Source organism: Taudactylus pleione, unplaced genomic scaffold (genome assembly GCF_031769625.1).
Source record: "Taudactylus pleione unplaced genomic scaffold, aTauple2 ptg000202l, whole genome shotgun sequence".
In the NCBI taxonomy this organism is placed as follows: domain Eukaryota; kingdom Metazoa; phylum Chordata; class Amphibia; order Anura; family Myobatrachidae; genus Taudactylus; species Taudactylus pleione.
In genome coordinates, this window is record NW_028284604.1 from 6,264,592 (window position 1) to 6,282,709 (window position 18,118).

At 44.0% G+C, this 18,118-nt stretch overlaps 1 protein-coding gene across 2 annotated transcripts in view; it reads left to right on the top strand.

Moving 5' to 3' along the window:
- Window positions 1–18,118, top strand: part of WDR36 (WD repeat domain 36) — a 99,834-nt gene that overhangs the window by 18,690 nt on the left and 63,026 nt on the right. For both annotated transcript variants that reach the window (XR_015879216.1, XM_088477681.1), the window contains exons 7-14: window positions 1,091–1,223; window positions 12,447–12,622; window positions 13,273–13,393; window positions 13,504–13,569; window positions 13,764–13,847; window positions 15,649–15,803; window positions 16,559–16,673; window positions 16,880–17,045. Coding sequence is in view for 1 of the 2 variants with exons in the window: in XM_088477681.1 (XP_088333807.1) it covers window positions 1,091–1,223; window positions 12,447–12,622; window positions 13,273–13,393; window positions 13,504–13,569; window positions 13,764–13,847; window positions 15,649–15,803; window positions 16,559–16,673; window positions 16,880–17,045 (1,016 nt within the window). In the remaining variant the exon portion in view is untranslated. The remainder of the gene's footprint in view (window positions 1–1,090; window positions 1,224–12,446; window positions 12,623–13,272; window positions 13,394–13,503; window positions 13,570–13,763; window positions 13,848–15,648; window positions 15,804–16,558; window positions 16,674–16,879; window positions 17,046–18,118) is intronic.

The following is an 18,118-nucleotide window of genomic DNA, read 5'->3' on the forward strand; positions in this document are numbered from 1 at the left end:
TGGCCCCTTAAAGTAGATCTAAATTGGTTAAAGTACACATTTGTTATCTCTACAAATGAATATTTGAACGTAGTAGTATACATAATTTGGTCTTTGAATGCTGTCATATTCATGAGATAATCCACCCCCTCTTGTCTACTCTGTAATGAATACTGGGGCATACAGCCTATTTCTCACTTTCATTCAAGCAAAGGTAATGAAAGAATGACTCACTCCATTTATAATGTACGGAAGTTACTAATTGACCTTTCAGTGGAGGTTCTTCGGTGGAATGCAGGTCACACTTTTTTATTATGCAATGGCAGCCCTGTCATTGTGCGTTACATCAGCAAGTGTTTACAGTGATGATGAATTTGTCGTGGTTATTTTTGAAGCAGTATTACAGGCTACCCCAGGCTCTAGCTGATCTGAAACATGAGCTCACACATAGTAATTAGGTTATACCTCTGACCTTGTGCAGACTTGTTAATTTTCATGTTTCACTTTTTACTAATGTAAATGTAAATGAACAAAATGATCTAGTGCTGTAATAAAAGCACAGATATGTTCTTATACATCTAGCCTCATGATGCCACTCAGTGCAACATGCCTGGCGTGAGTGAGCCGGCAAGTGCCGTACTACTCTGCTAGCGTCGGGCGCTTTATTTTTTTGACAAAAATATATCTGAATCAGAAATCGATGCAACTAGGATGCACCAGCAGACTCTGCTGATTAATTTGATGTGACACTTCTACATCTGTGGGAGACTGAGTCTGTATATGAACCACAACAGAACTTGGAATGAAAAAAGCTGCAGGCGCTGCTTTGTAGCGTTTCATATACACACTCAGATACTCAATCGCACACAGATATACAAGCGTCACATATCAAATTAATCAGCAGAGTGTCCTGGTGTATCCTAGTCGCATCACGTTGCGACTTAGGTGCATTTTCTGCAAAACAAAGTTGCCCGGCGCTAAAAACAAAGTTGCCCGGCGCTAGCAGATTCTCATGGGACTTGAAGCGTTGAGAGGAACTTTTTAGTACGGCTGTAGCAAAGATGTGTTAGGACACATCTGTAGCTGAGATTCTGTTTTCCTGTGATTTCAGGCACCAGCAGTGGATGTTGTGGCGGTTGGGTTGACTTGTGGCAAAATTGTTATACATAACATTAAATTTGATGAAACACTAATGACATTTCAACAAGACTGGGGCCCTATCACTGCAATATCCTTCCGCACAGGTGAGTCTGGATACTTTCTACCTTATGATCTATTACAAACATTCATAAGTAATAGGGGATTCGGTCACTAATTATAGTTTTGGAGCACATCTCGCTACTTGCGTTATGGTATATCTACAACCTATGTTATGTGATGTAACATGCACGTGCATGAATTAAAACAAATATATAAAATAAAGGTAAAAATTACCATTGAGCTAAAAAGGCCATTATGAGTGTAAAGTTTAGGATGAAATTCTAAAGAATTTAAAAATGTGCATCAATTAAAAAAAAATAATGGTAAAAATGACCATTAATCCAAAAAGACCGTTCTGAGGGTAATTAGGGGCTAATTTTTTTTTTTTTTTTTTTTAAAGTTAAATTGGCTATTCAGTATGAGAGTGTTCTTGAGGTTACGAAGAAAAAGGGGATTTGTTTTTGAGGTTACATGACTTCCATATAGCTTTCCGATGGGAAATGAGACTCTAAGAGAATATATCTATATAATAAGCGAGAAAGTGTGTGTGTGTGTGTGTGTGTGTGTCTGTCTGTCTGTCTGTTTGTCCTTTGTAGTTTGAGCAGGATTAGGGTTTTGGCTTTGTTTGAAGTTCATCAAGGCATGGAGGTCTTCATGGTGCCCACCAAGTAGGCCGTGGATTCTCTGATTTGTAATTGCAGTTTAAGCAAGTTCGTCTTATGGAGCATACACACGGTCAGATTTGTCAGACTTGTCAGATTTGACAGATGAACGATTAAACGATTTGAACGATTTTACCAAAGTTTTGAACGATTTGAACGATTGAACGATTTTTGACTACATTAAAATGAATGGAATCGTCCAAGTCTGACTGCAAACCCATCAGATGTCAGATATCGTTATCTGACAAACGGGAACGCGCATCGTTGATCGTCCATCGTTCAGGCATGTCAGATATGAACGATTTTCCTTCAGATATGAACGACTGAACGATTTTTAAATCGTTATCGTTCATATCTGAAGGAAAAATCTGTGTGTATGCACCATTAAGCAAGTGATTTGAAGTCACAGGCTGATATGTACTAGTGGGGGGGCAGGCAGAGCTCCAATGGAAGAGCAGTGGGTTGGAGGATCAACTTGTCACACTACCTGAACTGACAGTTACTAATTTCCTCCAAGCACATTTTCATATGCCGTAGTCTCCAATGTTGATCTGCAGAGATTTCTGTTCTGCAGTGATTTCTGAAACCACAGTAGTTTAGGAAGCTATTGTATACTGATTTCTGTCCTGTAAGTCACTGCTCCAGATGTACCCATTCCAAACAGTAAGAGAATACACCTGCCTACATTGTCATTTACTCCTAAATTGCATTGTTATATAGGTGTCAATGACTTTCGTGATCCTTGTCAAAGCTTCACCCTTTAGTATACTACATTTAAACTAAGTTTAGTTCTTTTCACATCTCGGCCTATAAAATTGCGGTCCTTTTCAGGACCATTTAAAGCACAAGCAAAGACTAAGGGACCTATTTATCAACGAGTGATTAAACTCGATGCGTATGATAATGGTGCTCCAGCCAATTGGCTGAGTAATTGAACAATTAAGTGAAATTGGAGTGACATCATCAATATCGGCCGCTGCTATCCAGGAACAAGGTAGGGACATTAAGGGAAAGAACTTTGCCTATCTACCCAGACTCCTCTATATCCACTGTAGCTTATTAGACATTACCTGATGGACCAGGCTCTCACTATGTATCTCAAGAGTTGATAAACATTACTACTTAATTAATCAATTTTGCCACAGATGTAACTTAACAAAACTAATTTTGTAGCACTCATTTCTACTTAGGTTCTCTATTTGATTGAGCAGCTGTACATGTCACTAGCGTGCACATACCTTACTGTTCTATAGCATTACAGGACAAGATTCAGACTTTACTTCGTCATCGCAGGGTGTCCATTCACTCCTGCATGCGGATCTAGGGCATGTTGGTATCCACCTTCGACATGGTGGAATACGCTCAATTTCACTCCAAGCATCTGTAGTTGGAGCTTCTCTTGCGATGGACCCACTCCCATCTTCATCTTCTGTCACACCAGATTATCTTGTCTTGGGAGCTATACCACTCCTTCGTGTGGTGGCTCTATCTCTCCATCTTGGACAAGGGTCGTAACTTCTGGAACCAGGACTGGGTCCTGCTTGCCACCAATGCATGTCTTGGAGGAGGGGACCAGTAACATGCTACCACACCTTTCAGGGTCGATTTAGGAAGCTTTACTTCTGATAAGAATCTTGGAGCTTCAGGCAGTTTACAAAGCCCAGTGTCAGGCTATGTTCTTTCTCCAGCACAAACCTGTCAAGGTATAGTCCGACATTGCAATGACTGTCAGATATATAAAATATCAAGGCGGAACCCGCAGCAAAGGGGACATGAGGCAGGGGAGCAGCAATCTTTATTGGGCCCAGCGGTTTTTTTCCAGCTCTTTCGGCAGTTCACATCACAGTTGAGAAGTGGACTTCCTAAGCCACCAGGACGTGCACTCAGACGAATGGTCTTTTCACCCAGAAGTGTTCAAGATGATGGTGAATCGCTGGGGGCTGTCCGGATATCGACATGATGGCCTCTTGTCACAACAACAAACTTCCTCTGTACTGCTCCTGTACCAGGGATCCGGGAGCTTTTCTGGTAGATGCATAAACTGTTCCTCTGTCTTTCCTATGATCTCTTTTGATCCCGTAGGTTCACAGCAAACTGAAGTTGGAGGGTGGCATGGCAATTCTTGTCGCTCCAGATTAGCCACGTCAAGCCGGGCATGCCAACCTTCTCAGTGTCCGTTTCGCTGTATTAACCCTCTGGTTTTCCATTTGTCTTAGGATCCTGTCCTTTTTGCAGGCGGGCTTAGATTTGGGGCTTTGACTTTCTTCCCTTAAGGTTCAGGTCTCCGCACTCTCTGTTCTCTTTAAAAAGAAAATTGCCTCTTTAATGCATGTTCAGTCTTTCTACAAGATGTGCTTCACCTTCAAGCACCATTCGTTCCTCTGGTGGCCCCGTGGGGTTTGACTTTGGTGTTGACGGCCCTTAAGACTTCTCCCCTTTGAGCCTTTGGATATGGCGGACCTCTATTTGCTTACCCTGAAAACTATCTTCTTACTTGCCATTGCTTCAGTGCTGCAAGTCCTCTGATTTGAATGCATTGTCTCATCGATCTCCCTTCCTTATCTTACACCGAGATAGGGCAGTTCTCAGGACACACCTTGGCTATCTTCTGAAAGTCGTGTCCCGTTTCCATATTAATCAGGAAATTGTGGTACCCTCCTTTTTCTTTTCCTAACACTTCTCCAGCGTTGGCCTCCCTGGATGTGATTCGGTCCTCCCATGTTTATGGAAATAGGACGCAGGATATGCAAAAATCTGATTCTCTATTTGTTCTTTACAACAACAAATGGGGCTGGCAGGCCATAAAATGGACTTAAGGGGCCTATCCATTAGCAGACTTTCTGAACGATGCGATCAAAACCAGGAGGTTTTGGTCACATTGTTCACGAAGTCTGCTAATGGATAGCCAGCAAGGACCAGCAATGCGCGTGCATGCTGGGTCCTTGCCGACCCACGACTATCTACTGAACATGCCCGTCAACCTGACGATGCTCGTCAGGTTCAGCATGTTCAGAGATAGGAGGTCAGGCTCCTGCACTGAATGACGTTCAGTGCGGGCACCGCACCTCGGCGACCTGAAAGTCTGAATGCTAGACGTTCAGACTTTCAGGTCGCCTAATGGATAGGCACCTATCCATTAGGTTTGATACCTTCGTCTCGGATGCTGGGTTCAGGTGTAGAGTATTGAGCGCAGCACTGGACCGTCCCCTCCCTTAGATAATAATAATAATAATTTTATTTATATAGCGCTTTTCTCCTTAAGGACTCAAAGTGCTTTACATTTACAGTACAAAATAAGCTTAAACAAGGGACATTAGTGAAATGCTTGGATGAAGAGGTAAGTCTTGACTCTATTTTTGAAGGTTTCTAGAGTGAAGGCTTCTCAAACTGTGCGGGGAAGTGAGTACCATAAGGTTGGAGCCACAAAACTGAAAGCTGAACTGCTTTTAGACGTCCCATGGTTCCCAGTGGCTGTAAGAGGAAAGGGTATTTTATCCTTACCTATTAAATCCTTTTCTCTGAAGCCCATGGGGGACACTGAGCACTCTCCCTGACACCCCTGGCTGGCAATGTTTGTTTTTCTTCTGGCATTTTCCGTCTCTCTAGTTGACTGTGTGCTTGAAGTATATGTGCCGGTCTTCCTTCTCCCTCTCCTTGGGTTTGTTAACAAGGACGAAAATCCCTTTTCTTCTTCAGGGTCCATAGGGTTTCACAGGGAGACAATGGGGTGTAGGTGGGACCTTGGAGGACCGGGTACCAACAGCAAAGCTTTTCAATCCCAGGATGCTCTGGTCCTTCCTCCTATACCCCACCCACAGCGAGCAGAGGGCAACTAAGTTTCGTTAGTGTTCGGCAGGACAAGCAGCCCAAGCTTATTTTTATGATTTTAGTTTTATTTCTACTATTTTACACTGAGCAGCAGCAAAAGACTGTCCCTTGGACGTCTGCGCTGCTGCTCCATCACCCCTCCGCGGCGCCGTGACACCAAGCCCCGGCTAGGTACTCCCGGCGGGGCTCTTCAGGCACCCCCGGACTGCAGCCCGTAATCCAGGGGACAGGTAATGCGGACCCCCGCTTGCTCAGTCTAGCTCCGGTCTCGGGCGACGGACCAGAGGCGCTGATGTGGACACTTGTGCGCCCACGACTCCACTACACCACCAGGGCATTCTTATACTGGCGCAGAGGCATATTGACAGGCCAGGGGCCCCGGTGGTTAAAGTGTGACGGGGAGAAGGCGCTCTCCCTGCAGGCCCTACCCCAGCTCAGGGCGCCATTCCACTGCGGTCTAGTCGTTCCCTGAGCTGCTCCTCCCTCACCCAACCCCCACCCCCCCCCCCTCCACCTCCACCCCGCGCGGCAGCCATTTTCTTCTTTACAAGTCTCCGGGAACTTTGGGTCCACTCTCCCTGTAACCTCTCCCAAGGGGCAGGTTATACAGCGCTATAGCCTAACAGCCACTGCGGTCTGTGTAGTTGATTGTAGTGTCAATTGCGGATATATAACGTTTTTCTCTGCGTTTGTATGTGATTTGTGCTAGTGCTGATCTCTACTTTCTGTACTGTCAGCTTATACCTTTCCCTTTATTCTGATGCCCTGACATACTAAGGTATAAGGGAGTTCATTGTACCTCACATCTCCCATATATATTTGTGAGGGCTGTCATATACTATATAGTGCGGTTGCACACTACACTGTGCCATAGTGCACATACTGCAGAGTGTTCACTGTACTGTATCATACTGTGTATTTTATTATTTGTGGCCATGTCTGGCAGAGGAAACCATAACAAGCAGGCTGATGCTGCTGCTCCTACTCTGGTGTCTTGTAAGTCCTGCTCAGCGGGCTTAGCCCCGGAGGACCTCATTCAGGATGGACTCTGTATTAATTGTTGCACAGACTCGGGCCCCTCACCCCCGGTGCCTCTTCCTCAGGACCCACCCTGGGCTGCCTTTTCTCAGGTAATAACAAAGATTGCAGACCACTTAGCAGTTCCCGTGGTAGCCCCCCCTGTGCGATGGCCACAGCAGGTACTCCCTGCAAATCCTTTGTCTCCCCCCATGGGTAGACTACAGTCTACCTCAGTAGAGACTTTGGCTAATAACGCTACACTTTGTCAGCAAATGCTGCAAAAGGAAAAGCCTTTACCTACTAAACGTGCTGTTATCTTCCCAGTCCATCCAGTTATCTGATTCTGATATGTCATCTGGAGAGTCAGAAGATGCAGACCTCTCTCACTCTGACTCCGTCTCAGGAGACGAGGAGCCACCCTCTAAATTAAATATACCTGCTCTGGTTAGAGCTGTAAAATCTATTTTACAAACAGAAGAGGAAGAACCCGCTCCTAAGAAAAAAACAACCACTTTTTAAATGACAAAAGGTAGTTTTACCAGAGTTTCCTCACTCTGATCAGCAATCTGATCACATGAGTGAAGCATGGAATGCCAGGTAAAAGGTTTCAAATTCCAAAACGTTTAAATTCCTTTTACCCTCTTCCGGCTACGGATTGCACCTACTACTTAGGAGGAGAAGCTATGGATACGGCTCTCCTGGCCTCCAGGATATTTGCCACTTCGGTAGTGGCCTGCATATTGTTTGACTCCGTCCCTGGAAAGCAGACTCAGGCTCAAAAGGGCTCTGGAGTCTCTTCCTTATTCTGGAGATATCCTATTTGGTTCAGAAATAGATAAAATTGTGACAACTTTGGCAGCTTCCAAGACGGCTTTCCAGCCCAATAAATATAATACAAAACCTCTCACATCATCCTTTCGGTCCTTTTCGCCCTAAGGGTCAGTCCTTTCCACAACAGCAGGCATCAGCCAAGGCCTCCAAGTCTAGGGCCAAACAAACCTGGGCTAATAGACGTTCACTTGCCAAGTCTGAATAAAAGCCTACAGCCTGACTAGACGGGCCTCTCCCTGGGGGCTGCTGATGTGGGAAGCCGACTTATTCAATTCGTCCAGGTTTGGCGTCAGACCACCTCAGATGCCTGTGGTCTCCGATGGATATGCTCTATTTTTCCTAAGGTAACCCCCCACAGCAGTTCTTTTGCGCAGGGCCTCCATCGGACCCAAGCAAGACCCTGCTGCTCCAAAAAGTCATTCAGTCCTTACTGAATTCAGCAGTAATAATTCCGGTCACCTCCTCACAATGAGGGAAGGGCTATTATTCCACCCTTTTCCTGGTTCAGAAGCCCAACGGGTCTCATTGGCCAATCCTCAACCTCAAATCTCAAGTTTATCAGGGTGCCCAGGTTTCGTATGGGAATCCTCCGCTCTATTATCCTGGTTATGGAGCCTGGGGATTTTATAGTTTATCTGGACATTCAGGATACATACCTACATGTACCTATAGCGCCTTCTCATCAACAATATCTCTGGTTTGCTATCCTACAGCAGCATTACCAATTTCAGGCCCTACCGTTTGGCCTCTCAACAGCCCCTCGGGTCTTTACCGAAATCATGGCAGTGATGGCGGCCTCCCTTCATCAAGGGATCAGACTACTCTTGTACTTAGATGACCCATTGCTGTTGGCCAGCTCCCAGAGGTTCTTCACCGCCATCTGCAGGTAACAATTGCTTTCCTACAAACGCACGGGTGGCTGATCAACTGGAAAAAGTCTTTCCTGACACCTTCTCAAAGAATGGTGCATTTAGGGAACCCTCTTGGACTCTCAGGTTTAGATGATCTTTCTAACAACAGACAAGATCTCCTTAATACAACACCGAGTGTGCAAACTGCTTTGCAGTCGCCTCTCCAGGTGGAATGGGCTACCCCATCTACTTCGATCCCAGACGATGGGTCTTCCTCCCCCCCCCCCCGGAGGTTTGCCTGTCCCTAGCCTGGTGGCTACAGACATTCCATTTAGGCAAGGGTCGCTCCTTTTGAATCCCGAACTGGGCTCTCCTCACCACGGACGCAAGCCTCAGAGAGTGTGGAGCAGTGACCGGCCAACACTCCTTCCAGGGCCGCTGGACCCCAGTCGAGGCAAAGTTACCAATCAACTTTGAGTCATCTACAGAGCTCTCACTCTGGCTCAGGATATTCTTCAGGGCAGGCCTGTACAAGTACAGTCCGACAACGCCACGGCAGTGACCTACCTCAATCACCAAGGAGGCACTCTGAGTCGGGCAGCAATGGCAGAAGTGTCCCACATTCTCACGTGGACTAAACGCCATCTCCCAGCCATCTCCGCGGTATTCATCCCGGGAGTTCTCAATTTGGAAGCAGATTTCCTCAGCCATCACGAAATGCATGGAAGAGAGTGGTTTCTACAACCAGAAGTCTTTCAGCTCCTGGTGGACAAATTGGGTCTGCCGGATGTGGATCTCATGGCCTCAAGACACAACAACAAACTTCTATTACATGGAACCAGGACAAGGGACCCTGACGCAGCCTTCGTGGACGCCTTGTCAGTGAAATGGACCTTCTATTTGGCCTACCTCTTTCCCCTATTATCCCTGCTTCCTCGAATTCTTCGAATGTTCAAGCACGAAGGGGGCACAGTCCTGTTGATCGCTTCGGCTTGGCCCAGGCGCCATTGGTACTCTGATCTACAGAGTCTCTCTATAGACGTTCTTTAACTTCCTCTACGGGTAGACCTGTTGTGTCAAGGTCCATGTCTACATCCAGATCTAGCTCGTCTGTCTTTAACGGTTTGGCTCTTGAGACAACCCTCCTAACGGCTAAGGGATTTTCCAGCTCTGTGGTCCAGACCATGCTCGGAGCATGTAAATCGGCCTCAGCCAGAATTTATCACCAAATATGGCATACATATTTCCATTGGTGTGCTCCTAGAAACTGACCCTCAAGTTTTTAAGGTTTCTAGAATACTTGCCTTTCTGTAGGCTGGATTAGATCTAGGCCTCTGCCTAACATCTCTGAAGGACAAGACGCGTACTTTCTGGTTCCAGCGCAGAATTGCTCCTCTACCGGATGTTCACACCTTCCTGCAAGGTGTTCTACTTATACAACCTCCCTATATCCGTCTGTGGCTCCATGGGATTTGTCAGTGGTGCTTCACACACTTCAGGAACCTCCATTCGAACCCCTGGAATCAGCGGATGTCAAGTGGCTCACTGCGAAGACTGTTTCTTCTGGCTATCGCATCTACCCGTAGGGTATCGTATTTAAGAGCGCTTTAATGTCGCTTCCCCTTTCTAATTTTATATCGGGACAGGGCGGTTCTTAGAACACGCCCGGGCTTCCTTCCCAAGGTGGTCTCTTGTTTCCACCTAAATGAGGAAATGGTGGTTCCGGCCTTTCAATCGCCAGACCTCTCGGCAGGTGAGGTCTCTTTGGATGTGGTCCGTGCTCTAAAGATCTACGTGGACTGTACTACTTCCATCAGGAAATCTGACTCCCTCTTCGTGCTAAATGAATTCCACAAGAAGGGATGGCCAGCTAACAAACACTCTGGCCAGATGGATTTGCATGACTATCTCACAGGTCTACACGCAGTCTGGCCTTCCTGTGGCCAGCTTCAGCATCTGCTCACTCTATTCGCTCTGTGGGTTTCTCGTGGGCAGCCCGGCATGGCACCTCAGCTGAACAGCTATGCAGGGTGGCCACCTGGTCGTCTGTCCACACCTTTCTTAGGTTTTATGCCCTTGATATATTTGCATCTCGGGATGCTTCCTTCGGGTGTCCCGCCCTTGTACAACTGCTTTGGGACATCCCCTTTGTCTCCCTGTGGAGCCCTATGGACCCTGAAGAAAAAACGGAAAGTTATGGTAAAACTTACCTTTGTTAACTTTCTTCTAAGTCCATAGAGTCCATAGGACACCTGCCCTGACGCTCCTGGCTTCTATGGGTTTCTTCTCCTGGTCAGTTGTTTCCTTCTCTGTGTGAGAGTGTGATTCTCCAGTGTACCAATCTTCCTTCTCTCCAGTCCTGCTCCTGCCTTGGGCTTGTTAACAAAACTGAGTTGCCCTCAGGCTGTGAGCAGGGTATAGGGGGAAGGACCGGAGCACCCTGGGATTGAAAAGCTTTGCTGCTGGTGTCCGGTCCTCCAAGGTCCCACCTACAACCCATTGTCTCCCTGTGGACCCTATGGACTCTGAAGAAAGAGCATTAACAAAGGTAAGTTTTACCATAACTCATTTTTTCTTTGTATACAGTAGGTGGGTATAAGTGCTGCTTAAAAATAAAAAAAATGTGTGTGTGTGTATATATATATATATATATATATATATATATATATATATATATATATATATATATATATATATACACACACATATACATACAGGTGTATATCTTTTATGTATAGATGTGCCAGGACCTGTGCAACAAGCTTTTTTTTTTTTTTTTCTTTTTTGCCTGAAACTGCATCTTGGTCACTATTGGATGTGACAAATGGCTTCACGAGGCTGCACTGGTTAATTTAATATGCAACACTTGTACATATGTGTGTGACTGAGGGCCTGATTCAGATGTAAACAGTTATGCACAGCCACAAGTAGGTGCCTGTGCAATACCGTCCAACTAATACCCCTTTTCCACCAAAAACCCAGCGCCAACTTGGGACACTGAGCACGGGTTGGAGCTGGGTTACTTCCAGGGTCTAGCCATTCACACCGGACCTGGGTCTTCCGGTATTACAATGGACTCTTGGAAACTATGTCATCTTCAAGAGCTACTGAAGCCAGCCAATCCGCTGGTTTGAGGCATGAACATGGTCATGCCGTTTACACCGGACTGTTATCAAGGTCCTTTCCGGGTTCAACCCTAGTTACGACCAGTTTCAGATTCCTGAGTCACTCCACCTGGGTTATTTTTAAGGGACTCTTTTCTATTGAGCCGTGACCCGGGTAGACTGAAATAACCTGGGTTATTGTTGCAGTGGAAAAGAGGTATAATAAAGCTAATGCAACAGGCGTGTCTGTAGGAAACCACCTACATGCATCTGCGATCCAAGTGCGACGCTGCCTCGGATCTCTGTCTCGATTGACTGACACGATGGCTGCTGCTTTGGCCAGGCTGCCTAAGCCGTAACTTACTCAGCCTGACTGGCCTACGACGCAGACCGTGGCCTCGACACTCCCAGGAAACAGGAGAGACACGCCCCCATTTCCAGGAACGCAGCCTGGCTCCGCCTTATCCCCAAAGTGCCGCAGCCTGTCAATCAAGTTACTGCTCAGGGAGCACTGTGACCATGATCGCAGGACCCTTTCTGCACATGCGCAGATGCCCCACCATTGGATATGTACATATCCAATGGTGTTTACGTACATCTCTAAATCAGGCCCTGAATCTGAACCTTTTTACGAAGTGCTATGATGCCGTGGCCGTGGCTTTTATTCGCCCACAGTTCTCTTGTGCTTTGTACACACACTCAGACACACACAGATATACGCATATCAAATTAATCAGTGCAGTCTCATGCAGTGGTTTGTTGCACCCTTCCATATTAATACATAAAAACATTTATAGCTGCCAGAAGATGACTTGCTGCTGGAATTTGTACAGATGTGTAAAAAGGTGAATGTAGAAGTAGCTGTAACAAACAATAAATGTTTGACTTTTTGTTTTGTTTCAACTATTTGTTTTATGCTCAATCTGTTTACTTGTATCAATCCTGTTCTTACTTTTTTTTCTGCTTTCTAGATGGACATCCAATAATGGCTGCCGGAAGCCCCATCGGTCACATAGGACTATGGGATCTGGAAGAAAAAAAACTGATGAGTCAGATGAGGGAGGCTCATTCCACTGCTATTGCCGGGCTGACATTTGTACATGGAGAACCACTTCTTATCACCAATGGGGCAGATAATGCTATACGGGTAATAAATATTTGCAGCTCTATGTGGTGTTGGTTCTTTTTTTTTTTTTTTTTTTAAATTGAAAGGTTTCAGCTACTTAATTAAGATCTCTTTTTACACTTAAGGAGCGTACACACTAGACGATATGCTCCCTGAGCGATATCTTCTAGTGTGTCCCCGGCAGGGTGTGCTCCATGTCGTTCATGACATTGAGCACACCCGCTGAACGATATCATTAACTATATCGTTCAGCGCCGGGCTCTCTCCCTCATTCCCCAACATGCAGCAACCTGACAGTATCGTTAGGTTGGCCTGCATGTTTACCCGATGAACGATAATGACAAACGACACGCGGGAACGTGCATCGTCGTTATCGTTCATCGTTTTGGTGTTAGAAATGGACGATAAAGTGGACGACTGAACGATAACGATATCGTTATCGTTCAGTTGTCCACTTTCATCACCCAGTGTGTACGCACCTTTAGTGTTGCATTTTACCTACAGAGTTACTTGTTCTAAAATTTACAGGTTGCATGACAGCCAGAATTCCTGGCTCTTCTCTTTGTGTAAAAGACTATTAGTTGTACCAGATGCCAGGAAGATCAGTGTAAACACATTTTTGTATAAATGTAATACAAATCTCATCATAAATTTTATCTCATTATAATCAGGTATGGATCTTTGATGGCCCTGGAGGTCAAGGTCGTTTGCTGAGATTTCGATTGGGTCACAGTGCTCCTCCCACTTTTATTCGACATCATGGACAGGATGGGCAGCAGATTCTCAGTGCCGGTTAAGCAATGTTCCTTTTTCTTTGTTGCTACAAGTTTCTTGGTGTAGTATAAGACATTTTTACTTTCACAATAACCCTAACGTGTGTCTTTCTACCTTGCAATCTGCAGGACAAGATGGGACCATGCATTCGTTTTCCACAGTACATGACCGATACAGTAAAAGCCTCGGTCATGGTAAGTCAACAAATGAGCTTTGATCAAGTTATGAAATACAGCAATAAAATACTTTCTATATGAACTGTACATTACATGTATATTTTAGTGGTTGAACGATATTGTAAATACATTTTCTTAATTAAACAGGATGCATATGCATTGTGTGTTAGTGATACTTTTAAAATTGCAATATTTCTTTTTGTATTCAATAGGTTCAATAGATAAAGCCAAAGCTAAGAAGGTGGGTCTCCGCTGCATGTCCCTAAGACTTCCTCCCGTCGTATCATTTGCCTCTGGTACGTAATCTGCTAAACCTTTCATTGTCAGGTCACCGAAAGCTCTCTAACTATTAAAGTTGTGTGGAGTTGTCTACTAGAATGTACTCTTGTATCATGACCTATTTCAATTTTCACTATAGTCCTGACTTTGCATGAGCATTTTGCTATGCCTGTGTGGTTGATTTTGATGGTAAATATTGACCACAAAATTAAGTTGTTTAAATACATATATAGTTTCAATTACTTTGCTACTAAGGTTCCACCTTACTAACAAACATACTGCCAGTCACCAGATTAGACTTGGGGGAAGTATTCCAAATAGCAAAGTCAAAACTAATGTGTATGCAGCCCATTAGTGTGCTATGGGCCTGATTTAAGATATGGACGCAGATCACACAGCCGCTGCGTCTCTGTCCGCGCTTGAAGGATAGATGTATGTGGACACATCTGTATATTTTGTATGCTATAGTGTGTTCTGAAAAATGTGCACCGGTGAATCTGGACTTATGTAACTTGGACTTCTGTGCATATTTTTGTAAAAATCTACCGTTTTCACACTTTTGTGTCTAAGGAGGCTGGTTTTGAGTGCAGAGTGCTTCAAGCATCCACAGCTCCATACCTCCCATGAGGACTGCTTTGGGATGTCCCCAGAGTAAAGCTGGGCATCCACTATTCAATTTTCTGTCAGATATCTGTCCAATCTGGCTGGTTGGAATGAAAACCTGGTAATGTATGGGAGCAAATGACAATCGACCATTTGCTCACAAACACTGGAAAATAGCCAAAAATGGTTGTTCAGACAAATTGGTTAAAACACACAAAATTTAACCAATTTGAACAATTTTTTTTGTCCTTTTTTTTAATATTTAAAACCATATGATCGACTGTCATTTGGAACCCTACACATTTTGTTCCCCGTATTTTTGGAAACCACCACTGGCTGGCAAGCCTGGGGCTGGTTTGGCTTTTGGGGGGGACCTTATGTCATTTTTTTTTTGTAAATTTTTGCTATTTTTTTTACAGGTTCAACAAAAACGGGAATTTTCGGGAAATATTCTAGGGACCCCCCTAAAGATGTGTAGACATGGGGGATCACTATGGGTGTCCCCATTTTTAACTACTGAAGGAAGTCGGGGTTTCTAATAGCCGTGGCTGGTGCATAAATGCGGCTTTGAATAAGGTGATGCGGAAGAGCATTTAGAAGTTGCATAGTTTTGGGCAAAACTATGGGCATCAAATTTGGGGTACTTGAAAATGGGGTTCAGCATATTTTAAAGTTGCTAAAGTGACTTAAAAAAATCGTGAAAAACCCACCTGACGCAAACACCTGCAATCAAAAAACCACTTGGGACATACTTGGGGACCCCCCCAGAGTAAAGTTCTCTATTTTTTAAGTTTGAACCCCAACTTTTTTTTTTTTTGCCCCCTTTTTCAAAGTCAATTTTTGGGGTGCCCTTAATTTTTTTTTTTTTACGCAGATTACCTTTGGGGGACTGCTTGAAGGCTGCACGGGTGTTCCCGAAATGTTGCACCCCAAAACCCCAATTCTGCACTTTTTTTCGCCACCCATTCCTTGGTGATACTTTTTCGCAGGGTCTAATGCAATATACTTTTCACACCGGCAAAAAGTCTCCAAATTGAATATGGTGTAAAAGTAAAACCGGCGAAAATGACGTCATCCGAGCGAACACATTGCAGAAACTGACTTTTCGCTCCATATTGAATATCCCTGTATATCTCCTAAAAATAGATTGTGTATTAATTGCATTCCTGTATTGTGTAGAAAGATCTATTAACAAATTGCTATATTGTATTTCAGAGGCAGCACGGCAAAGCGACTGGGATGGGATCATTGCATGTCACCAACGTTGGTTAACATGTACAACCTGGAATTATGTTAGATCTACTATAGGAGCTCACAAACTAAGACCTCTAGATTTCAAACAAAACAAAATACATGACATATATGCAACAGTGAGTATGGGGTTTTGCTTAATGCCAGTGTACTCTTCATAGTTGGTCAGCAGTTTGGCTCGTCTACATCAGAACATGATCTGTAATACTACATTAGAAACAATATAGCATGCATTCCTGTATTCCTACTTTGGTCTTTCCTCTCCCTTTATGATAGTGGCTTTAGCAAAGATGCCAGTTATTGAGGATGGAGCGTGATTCAGAAGGCAATCTAATAGCTTACAAAGAAATTTCCCTAACCCCTGTTTTCCCTGGTGTACGTGATCCATTTTGCACTTGAAAATAATAATGCTTTAGCGTGCTTTTATAGCAAATCCAAGAAGATGTCCACAGTCTTTGCCACATACATATAGTAGCTAGGTTAACTAAATGATAGAAAGCAGTTCTTATGGCAGATGTACACGATGCATGTTGTACCAGCTAGATTATTTGGTTGATAAGGCCTCTACTGGTGTAGTTCTCCTACCTGTCATAGACTTACTAGACTTCTGATCTCAGGACCTGCAAAGCTGATGAGCATGTAATGCAATGAAACTGGCCAACCTACGAGTATAATGCCGCAGAGCTTTCTGGTGGAATAGATTATGGATCATTCTGGTGCAGAGGCTCTTTTTATTGTGTTTCTGAAGTTAGGGTAATTGGGGTGAAATGTTTTGGTGAGAGCTCTAGGTTGTTGTTTTTTTTTTTCTACATTTTGCCCTCATCTCAAACAAATGTGATGCTTTTCACACGTCATCTTTTGTTTCACTTGGCAGGCAGTAGAAATTACAAGTTGTGGCAATTTTGCTTTGATTGGCCTGTCGAATGGCAATGTGGAGGTGTTTAACATGCAGTCTGGATTGCACAGAGGTCAATATGGAAAAGATAAAGGCAAGTATGAAAATCTGTCTTAAAGCATAATTGGAGTTTAAAAAAAACCTGTAACATTTGTGATTTAAAAAACAAAACAGTTCTTCAGTGCTCCCTCTCAGCTCATAAGATAAATGTGCACATCCCTACGTTCTGTTTCGAGATTATAAAAACATGCGAAAATGTTCCTCATATAATAGGTGCAATTTCTTTTCTGTTGTTTTTAGCCCATGATGGCTCTATCAGAGGAGTAGTCGTTGATGGTTTAAACCAGATAACCATCACAGCTGGCAGCGACCGATTGATCAAGTTTTGGAAATTTAAGTCAAAAGAGTTAATTCAAACTACAAGCATTAATGTTTCCCCATCTGCTATCTTGCTCCATAGGGAAAGGTAAGGCATGTTATACTGTGTGTGTTTTGGCAATGCACACCTTCTGTGCAAATAATGGACTGTTTAACCCCTTGTGCTTTAAAATAATGATTCACTTGAAATCACCTGGTTTGTATTTTCAAACCAGGTGAGCTCCCAATAGCAGTACATAAGGACTGCCAGCAAAGAAGAGGGAGGAAATCGATTAATTTGCCATCACATCGCTGTGAGAAGGCTGATCATTGGATTAAAATAGGATATTTTCTCACAAACCGTAATCTAAACAAGACACTACTTCAGGCTTCAGTCATGCTTACAGAGTTGACAAATGTAGAAAAGGAGCTTGGGGTTTTCTGCACCCGATTAAATAGTTTTTGTAGCTTATTGAAACCAACATTAACGGTGCGTACACACACAACGATTTTTTGAACAATTATCGATAACGATATCGTTCAATTGTTGAAAAAAATCGTTCACTTTCTGAGTTGAAACGAACGATTATCGTTCATGCTTCTTCACGTTTGTAGTTCAGTCAGACTGACCAACTCAACGATTTTCAGTAAGAGAATATGCAAAAATTGTTTGTAGTTCAAAAAAATCGTTCATTACATTAAGTAAATGAACTATTTTAGTAAACGATTTTCGTTAATTTTTCCTTTGAAGAAATGAACGAAAATCGTTTACTAAAATCTTTCATTTACTACATCGTCGTGTGTGTATGCAGCTTAAGAGTTATCTTATACAGGACTGTAGTTACTACAAAGCCAGGATGGTGTTGCTCTCCAGAGTCAAAACAAGTAATAAACAGGTTGTTTTAAGCAGGGTGCAGAAAGAAGAAAGAAACTCCTTTTCTCTGCCTTCCTATAGAGGGCACTGGAGACAAAGGGTTATAGCAGGTGCGGAGAAAGTCTGGGTACTAAAAGGTTAAAAGATCTTCCTGCACAGGCTCCTCCCCCTCGTTACCCTGCCTCCTGACAGTTTTTTTTTATGTCTCCAGAGTCGGCACACTTTCTTTTAGAGCAGTTAAGGTTAAACTTAACCGCTCCTATCAGGCCAAACAGGGCGTCTTTATTCAATGACTAGGCACCTGGGAG